This window comes from Opisthocomus hoazin, chromosome 25 (genome assembly GCF_030867145.1).
Source record: "Opisthocomus hoazin isolate bOpiHoa1 chromosome 25, bOpiHoa1.hap1, whole genome shotgun sequence".
Lineage (NCBI taxonomy): Eukaryota > Metazoa > Chordata > Aves > Opisthocomiformes > Opisthocomidae > Opisthocomus > Opisthocomus hoazin.
The window spans coordinates 8,218,500-8,226,676 of NC_134438.1; the positions used below are offsets into that span (position 1 = coordinate 8,218,500).

Sequence of the window (8,177 nt, forward strand, 5' to 3'; positions counted from 1 at the left end):
AGGCTGAGCCTCTCAAGGCTCCCAGCCCTGCTGGTGGGTCCCTCGGGGTAGAAAGGGTATATTAAAAAAAACCCAGCAATTAAAACCCGCCTCCATCATGATTCCCGCAGGGGCAAATGTGACAAATCTGCCCCCCAAAAAAATCTTAATTTTCCCCCAGCGAGGCGGCTGTCAAACCTGCGCCACCGAGCCGGCCGCAGCGCTGCTCCTTGCCTAAAACCAGAAGTCAAGTAGAAAAAGGGGACCAAAGGGGGCCAGGATGGGGCTGGGGGGACATCGCGGGACCCCCGCGGCCCCGGCTCATCCGTCGTCGGGCTGCTCCTGCAGCGCCCGCAATGCCATCCGCATCTGCTCCTCGGTGCCCTGCAGCATCTTCACCTCGATGCTGTGGAAGAGGTGGAGGCCGGTGGCGAGGAGGAGGACGCCGATGGCGAGGAAGGCCAGCAGGGAGAAGAAGAGCTTGGGGAAGGGCTGCCCGGCCGCCAGCCCTGCCAGCGCGCCCAGCGCGGCCGCGGCCAGCAGCACCAGCAGCAGCAGGGCCAGCACGGCCATCCTGCCCGTGGAGAAGCGCTGCCGCTGTGCTGCCCGCAGCCCCACGCCCACCTCCATCCGCGCCTCCGTCACCACGTCCACCAGCGTCGGCTCTGCGGGGGACAGGGGCGGCTCAGTGGGTGGCATCCCCCCTCCTTGTACCTCTTTTTCTCCCCATCCCCACTGCTCTGCCTCATCATCATCAGAGCAGCTCTGCAGAGAGGGACCTGGGTGTGCTGGTGGACAACAGGTTGACCATGAGCCAGCAGTGTGCCCTGGTTGCCAAGAAGGTCAATGGTCTCCAGGTTGAGGGAGGTTCTCCTCCTCCTCTACTCTGCCCCAGTGAGGCCCCATCTGCAGTGCTGTGTCCAGCTCTGGGCTCCCCAGTTCAAGAGAGACGAGGAGCTACTGGAGAGAGTCCAGCGGAGGGCTGCAAGGATGATGAGGGGACTGGAGCATCTCTCCTACGAGCAGAGGCTGAGGGAGCTGGGCTTGTTGAGCCTGGAGAAGAGAAGGCTGAGAGGGGAACTCAGAAATGCCGATAAATATCTGCAGGGTGGGGGTCAGGAGGATGGGGCCAGACTCTTTTCAGTGGTGCCCAGCGACAGGACAAGGGGCAAAGGGCACAAACTGAAGCAGAGGAAGCTCCAGCTGAAGATGAGGAAGAACTTCTTCCCTCTGAGGGTGACAGAGCCCTGGCCCAGGCTGCCCAGGGAGGCTGTGGAGTCTCCTTCTCTGGAGATATTCCAGCCCCGCCTGGATGTGGTGCTGTGCAGCCTGCTCTGGGTGACCCTGCTTGGGCAGGGCGTTGGGCTGGGTGACACACAGAGGGCCCTGCCAACCCCGAACATGCCAGGATTTTGCGATTCTGTGATCCCCCCAAGGGATGTTCTAACCAAGAGGAGACATCCCCAAAAACTCCATCCAGCTCCACCAGCCCATCCACCAGCCCTCCCAGCATATGGGGGACCCCATCAGTGTCCCCCCCCCCACCTTACCAGCCGTGCCAAGGCTGGTAGACGCAGCCTGTCCCTGCCTCCGGATGTGCAGCGTCGCCATCACGGCTTCGTGGTCCGAGAAGGGGATGTCCATGCCTGGGGCTGTCCCCGTGGTGGTCTTCAGCTCTTCGCACTTCACTGTGAAGCTGGAGACGGCCTGGGCAAGGGGATGGGGGGGGGGGTGTCACGCCAAAGCCACCCCCCCCACCACCACCCACAGCCGGTGGCCGAGGCCCCCCCATTACCTTGTAGAGGATGTAGTCGATGCGGATGCCCAGCGGGAAGGGCAGCAGCTCTGTCTTGACAGCGAAGCAGTTGTTGGGGACGAGGGTGCAGCCGTCCTCGCAGCCCTGAGAGCAAGGCCCTGGGTGGGTGGGGGAGCTCTGGGCATGCCCCAGGACCCCACTCATCCCCCGCCGCTCACCTCGAAGCGCGTGGCCTCGGCGAAGGCGTCCCGCAGCCCCGTCCAGCCGCGCAGCAGCCGGATGCCCACGTCTTCGGGGTGCATGTTGAGGTCCCCTCCCAGCAGCACCACGTCAGCTGCCTTCGAGGTGTGTCTGCAGGGACCGGGACCGCTAACCCCCTGGCCCACGCTGGACTGGGATTACTGGGACCCCCCCCCCAGTGCTCCCCAGCCATACTCCTGGCTGGGACTGGTGGAACTGGGAGGTCTCTGCAGCACAAGCCCCAGGGGCAGGGGTGACTGCACACCCCCTGGGGACCCGCGGCGGGGGGACCCCGTGGCCACCCCACGGCTGCTCACCGGATGAACTGCGCCAGCTCCCAGGCCTGCACCAGGCGGTGGGGCAGGTAGGCGTCCTTCTCCCGGCAGTACTCGGCGTGCAGCTGGCGAGAGCAGGGGGCAAAGCAGCCGTCACTCCCCCCCACCAGCATCTGCCCCGCTCCCGGGCTCCCTGCAAACCCACCCAGCCCCTCCAGACGGTCGCTTTGGGGGTCTGGCTGTCCCCTCCTTCTTCATCCCACCCCTCTGGGGTCAGTCTGGGATGCCCACCCCGCTGCACAGCCAGGTTGTGGGTCAGTGCCCCCCCCCCCTTGAGCCCTCCTCTTGAGCAATATTTCATTAAATCAGTGCATGGTCCTGCGAGGGTCAGCGCAGAGCAGTGGTTGAAGCAAGGGGACAGCAAAGGAGGGGTACGACCACTCCTCCCCCTCCACCCCATCATCACCCACCCGGTGCTGGGTCCCTCCCCAGGGTGCTCACGTGGGTGACGTAGACGTTGAAGACGATCCCGGAGATCTTAATGACGACAAGGCCGACGGACTTGCCGCAGAACCAGTCCCCATGCTGGAGCTGCCGGAGGGGAAGGAGAGCGAGTTGGGCCCGGTGAGGGTCCACAGGGCTGGGCACCATGGCACTGCGTGCCCCCCACCCCGCTCACCATGTAGGGGTACCCGTTCAGCGAGTACTGGTAGAGGAGGGTGTCCAGGATGGGGAACCGGGAGAAGACGCAGAGCCCGCTGCCGATCACCCCACTGCGGGAGGGGAAAAGCAGAGTAAGCAAGGGTGGTTCCCCCCCACCTCTGCCTCCCCCCAGCCCCGAGCAAAGGGGGCTCCCCAGGTGCCTGGGTCCCAGCGTGCTCCCGTGAGCATCCCATCCTCCAGGCATGGTCTCCCACGGTGAGGTGGGAGGTGAGGTGACCTACAGCACCCGCACCGATCTCTCCAAGTGGCAAACACTGAGGACACAGCACAGCCCTGCCACCGCCCCATGGACAGCCCCGGCGAGGGGCTGGCCTGGCCCCCCTCACCTGCGGAAATAATGCGAGAAGGGGTAGCAGCCTCCCAGCTTTGCCTTCAGATCGCTGTAGTCCTGCTCGCTCCACACCTGGAGAACAGCGGGATGGGCTGAGAACGGGCACGCTCATCTCACAGGCTGAGGACGGGCACGCTCAGCTCATGGGCTGAGAACGGGCACGCTCAGTTCACAGCTCACGGGCTGAGAACGGGCACGCTCATCTCATGGGCTGAGAATGGGCACGCTCAGCTCATGGGCTGAGGACTGGCACGCTCATCTCATGGGCTGAGGACGGGCACGCTCATCTCATGGGCTGAGGATGGGCACGCTCAGCTCACAGCTCACGGGCTGAGAACGGGCACGCTCATCTCATGGGCTGAGGACTGGCACGCTCATCTCATGGGCTGAGAACGGGCACGCTCATCTCATGGGCCGAGGACTGGCACGCTCATCTCATGGGCTGAGGACGGGCACGCTCAGCTCACAGCTCACGGGCTGAGAACGGGCACGCTCATCTCATGGGCTGAGGACTAGCACGCTCATCTCATGGGCCGAGGACTGGCACGCTCATCTCATGGGCTGAGGACGGGCACGCTCATCTCACGGGCTGAGGACTAGCACGCTCATCTCATGGGCCGAGGACTGGCACGCTCATCTCATGGGCTGAGGACTGGCACGCTCATCTCATGGGCTGAGAACGGGCACGCTCATCTCATGGGCTGAGAACGGGCACACTCATCTCACGGGCTGAGGACGGGCACGCTCAGCTCATGGGCTGAGAACGGGCACGCTCATCTCATGGGCTGAGGACTGGCACGCTTATCTCATGGGTTGAGAACGGGCACGCTCATCTCATGGGCTGAGGACTGGCACGCTCATCTCATGGGCTGAGAACGGGCACACTCATCTCACGGGCTGAGGACGGGCACGCTCATCTCATGGGCTGAGGACTGGCACGCTCATCTCATGGGCTGAGAACGGGCACACTCATCTCACGGGCTGAGAACGGGCACGCTCATCTCATGGGCTGAGGACGGGCACGCTCAGCTCATGGGCTGAGAACGGGCACGCTCAGTTCACAGCTCACGGGCTGAGAACGGGCACGCTCATCTCATGGGCTGAGAACGGGCACGCTCATCTCATGGGCTGAGAATGGGCACGCTCAGCTCATGGGCTGAGGACTGGCACGCTCATCTCATGGGCTGAGGACGGGCACGCTCATCTCATGGGCTGAGGATGGGCACGCTCAGCTCACAGCTCACGGGCTGAGAACGGGCACGCTCATCTCATGGGCTGAGGACTGGCACGCTCATCTCATGGGCTGAGAACGGGCACGCTCATCTCATGGGCCGAGGACTGGCACGCTCATCTCATGGGCTGAGGACGGGCACGCTCAGCTCACAGCTCACGGGCTGAGAACGGGCACGCTCATCTCATGGGCTGAGGACGGGCACGCTCATCTCATGGGCTGAGGACTAGCACGCTCATCTCATGGGCCGAGGACTGGCACGCTCATCTCATGGGCTGAGGACTGGCACGCTCATCTCATGGGCTGAGAACGGGCACGCTCATCTCATGGGCTGAGGACTGGCACGCTTATCTCATGGGTTGAGAACGGGCACGCTCATCTCATGGGCTGAGGACTGGCACGCTCATCTCATGGGCTGAGAACGGGCACACTTATCTCATGGGCTGAGAACGGGCACGCTCATCTCATGGGCTGAGGACGGGCACGCTCAGCTCACAGGCCACTCTCACCTCCTGCAGCAGCACCAGGTCGAAGCCCTCCCGGCGCAGCACGTCCCCGATGAGCCGGACACGCTCCTGCCGCCGTTTGCTCAGGTACCGGATGGCCCTGCCAGAGAGGGGTGGTGGGCACAGCGTGGGGGGGCAGGGCGATGGGGGCTGTCAGGACCCGAAACGGGGGGAGGGAGGGCTCCGGTACTGGTACTGGGCAGGACGCAGACTGGGGGAGGTGGAGGGGGAAAGGGCCGTGAGGGGACGTGGGGACAAGGGGGAGGCGCAGGGAGGCTGTTTGGGGGCAGCTTTTCCTGCCCGCAGAGTCAAGGCAGCTCATGCCCAGTCGGGGGGCGAATGGGGGACCCTTTTCTGGGGGGGGCAGACGCAGAGGGGATGGGGGGACACACTACCTAGCTAAGCGCTTCGTGACCCTCTGGGGCTGGGAGAGCGGTGTGACCCCAAAAGGAAGGGGACACGAAGGTGACACCGAAAGGAAGGAGACACGAAGGTGACCCCAAGGGGGGGACCCCTCCCCCGGTGTGGGTGTCCCCAGCTCCACCTGCCAGCCCAGCACAGCCCCAGCGAACCCCGGGCTCACCAGCAGTTGAGGTCGAAGACGCGGAGCCGCAGGGTGGGATCTCCCTCCATCGCTTGCCGGGGCTCCACGGGGCCGGGGGGCAGTGCCGGGCAGAGCGGGGGTCCTGCGGGGAGCGGGTTGGGGTGACAGCCCTGGGGGCACGGTGAGGGGTGCGAGGCAGAGCCAGGCTGCTGCAGCGAAGCCAAATGGGGGGTGAAGGCTGGGAGGGAGGAGTGCTTGGGGTGCTCCAGCATGGCCCACGCCGTCCCCTCCTCTCCCATCTCGGACCCCAAGTCCCCCCCCCAGAGAGGGTCCAAACCACACGGGTGACCCCCCCATCCTGCGGCTGGGGACACCGGTGGGCCAGGGATGGGGTACAGGGCTCAAACCCTCTGTCCATCAGAGAGCCACGTTCCTGGAGGGACTTCAAACCCTGGGTTCACAGCGGTGCTGTGAGGCATGGGACCCCCCACCTCCCCGCTCGGGAACCCCACGGATGCTTCTGCAGACCCCCACACCCCGGGGGACCCCGCAGCCCCCCCCAGCGCTGTTTGCCGGGGGGGCTCTGCCGGCTCCGCTCCCCCCGGGGCGAGATGACATTTGCCCAAGAGGAAAACCCGGGACTCCAGGATGCCGGGGATGCGCAGGGGGGGATGCAGGCAGGGGGGTACACGCAGGGGGGTACAGGCGGGGGGTACAGGCGGGGGGTACGGGCAGCGGGGTACGGGCAGAGGGGTACGCAGGCAGGGGGGTATGGGCAGGGGGGTACAGTCAGGGGGGACGGGCAGCCCAGTACGGGCAGCCCAGTACAGGCAACGGGTATGGGCAGGGGGTACAGGCGGGGGGGGCGGGCAGGGGGGGACGGGCAGGGGCTACAGGCAGCCCGGTACAGGCAGCCCGGTACAGGCAGCCCGGTACAGGCAGCGGGGTACGGGCAGCCGGGCTCTGCTCGCCCCGGCGGGGTTACCCAGCGTCTCACCCCACCCCGTGCTGACACCGGGGTCCCCCCCCGGGGCTGAGCCCCCCCCACCCCGGGGTGCTGCCCCCCTCCCCAGCTCCCCGCGGGGCCGGGCGGGCGCGGAGCAACAGGCGGAGAGGGGGGGGGGGGGGGGGGGGGGGGGACGACCGCGGCGCCGGGGGGGGGGGACCGCGGCGGGGCGCAGAGCTCGGGGGGGGGGGGGGGGAAGGGGAGGGGGAGCGGGGAAGCGGAGCAGGGGGGTTGAAGCGGAGGGGGGGGGGGGGGGGGCGCGGAGCGGACCTGGCGCCGGCCGGGAGCGGGGCCGCGGGACTACGCGTCCCGTCAGGCAGCGCAGCGGCGCGGAAGGGGAAGGGAGGGGAAAGGGGGGGTGGGGGAAGGGACAGGAAGGCGGGGGGGGAGATGGAAAGGGGGCGGATCGCGGGGGGAGGGGACGGGGATGGGGTGCGGTGGTTGAGAGGGATAATGGGGTGCGGTAGGGGAGCGGGCGGGCACCCCCCGCCCCGCACCCCCGCCCCCGCGGGGTGTCAGCCCTGCTCCGTCCCTCCCCGAAGCAGCCCCAGCACCCTCCGCCTGCTCGGGCTCCCCTCCCTCCATCTCCCTGGAGGGCTGCGGGGTCCCCCCCGAGCGCCCGCTCCTCCCAGGGCATCCCTCTCCCGTTGGGCTCCGAGTCCCAGCTTGGAGCATCCCCTGGGCATCGCCCCCCCCCCCCCCCATTGCTGCTCCCACTGCTCTGCTGGTCCCGGAGGGAGCAGGGCCTGGCCAGGGGCTGGGAAAGCCAGCAGCTACCCAGTACTGGGACCAGCTTTCCTGCTCCATGGCCTCCGCCTTCACAGCGTCCACATCCCACAGCCTGTTCCCGGGACAGCGGTGGGCTCGGCAAGGGCTGGTACCCACGGCTGGTACCCACGGCTGGTACCCACGGGATGGCAGCGAGCCCGGCCGTGCTCTCGGGGAGTCTTTTTGGATCCTGCATGTGCCGTTTGTTGCTTTTCCCAGCCTCTGGCCCAGGCTGGATTAGCCCCACAGGGAGCCTGATTAGAAACAAGTCTCTCAGATGCCTTAATGCCATTCAGGACCCCCAACCCAAGTCGCAGAGTGGGGTCCCCCCACCTCCTTCGGGGCCACCGTCCGAGTCCGGAGGGACAGCAGCAGGACAGCGGTTTGCTGGGCTGGAGCGTGTTTCAGCAGTGGTAGGAGGGTTTGTGCGTCAGTGATGAAGCAACTGAGTCTAGAGGTGTTCAGGGTGTGACATTTGCTCTACTGGCATCGGGGTGCCAGGCTCGGCCCTCGGGGCGATGCCAACGCGTGCCTGAATACCCTGGTTCGGCTTGCAGAAAGTGGAAAAGCAGCTGGTGTCATCTGGGTGCCCTGGTTCTGGGACGGGGTGGGGTGTGTTGAACAGCCAAGGTGCTGTGAGCAAGGCTTTAATGGGTATTTCTTACCGGTGGGACAGACACCGTCACCTTGGCAAAGATGTGGTTCCCTAAACCATGTGTCCCTGAAGCCAACGATGCCACAGGGAAGCAACGGGCAAGGCTAAGCCAGCAGCCCCCCCTTCCCAAGCAAACCCATCACCAGTGATGCAAATCACAGCA

The 8,177-nt window shown here is 66.1% G+C and overlaps 1 protein-coding gene across 7 annotated transcripts; it reads right to left on the bottom strand.

Annotated features, from left to right (window-relative positions):
- Positions 1 to 2: 2 nt before the first annotated feature.
- Positions 3 to 6,913, bottom strand: SMPD2 (sphingomyelin phosphodiesterase 2). Of its 7 annotated transcripts, XR_012766193.1 has the most exons (12): positions 6,862 to 6,912; positions 5,625 to 5,794; positions 5,045 to 5,141; positions 3,300 to 3,376; positions 2,930 to 3,023; positions 2,752 to 2,841; positions 2,293 to 2,375; positions 1,954 to 2,086; positions 1,775 to 1,879; positions 1,530 to 1,686; positions 759 to 1,047; positions 578 to 644 (listed from the first exon to the last, which is right to left on the bottom strand). XR_012766193.1 is itself a non-coding variant. In XM_075442930.1 (11 exons), the coding sequence occupies exons 2-11, from the start codon at positions 5,672 to 5,674 to the stop codon at positions 301 to 303; spliced, it is 1,230 nt and encodes a 409-aa protein (XP_075299045.1). In that variant the 5' UTR covers positions 5,675 to 5,727; positions 6,862 to 6,913; the 3' UTR covers positions 3 to 300. The 7 variants fall into 7 exon arrangements, 6 of the variants coding, with proteins under 6 accessions (XP_075299045.1, XP_075299044.1, XP_075299043.1 ...); XM_075442930.1 differs by lacking the exon at positions 759 to 1,047 and having other exon boundaries at positions 3 to 644; positions 5,625 to 5,727; positions 6,862 to 6,913; XM_075442929.1 differs by lacking the exon at positions 759 to 1,047 and having other exon boundaries at positions 3 to 644; positions 5,625 to 5,791.
- Between the last annotated feature and the right edge of the window lie 1,264 nt (positions 6,914 to 8,177).

What these genes read in the sequence shown, in the direction of transcription:
- SMPD2 (XM_075442930.1), bottom strand. Translation starts at nt 5,674, where the DNA reads ATGGAGGGAGATCCCACCCTGCGGCTCCGCGTCTTCGACCTCAACTGC. An exon ending in TTCTCGCATTATTTCCGCAG is followed by an intron (nt 3,024 to 3,299) that starts GTGAGGGGGGCC and finishes CCCCTCCCGCAG; the next exon opens with TGGGGTGATCGGCAGCGGGC. An exon ending in TGAACGGGTACCCCTACATG is followed by an intron (nt 2,842 to 2,929) that starts GTGAGCGGGGTG and finishes CCCCTCCGGCAG; the next exon opens with CTCCAGCATGGGGACTGGTT.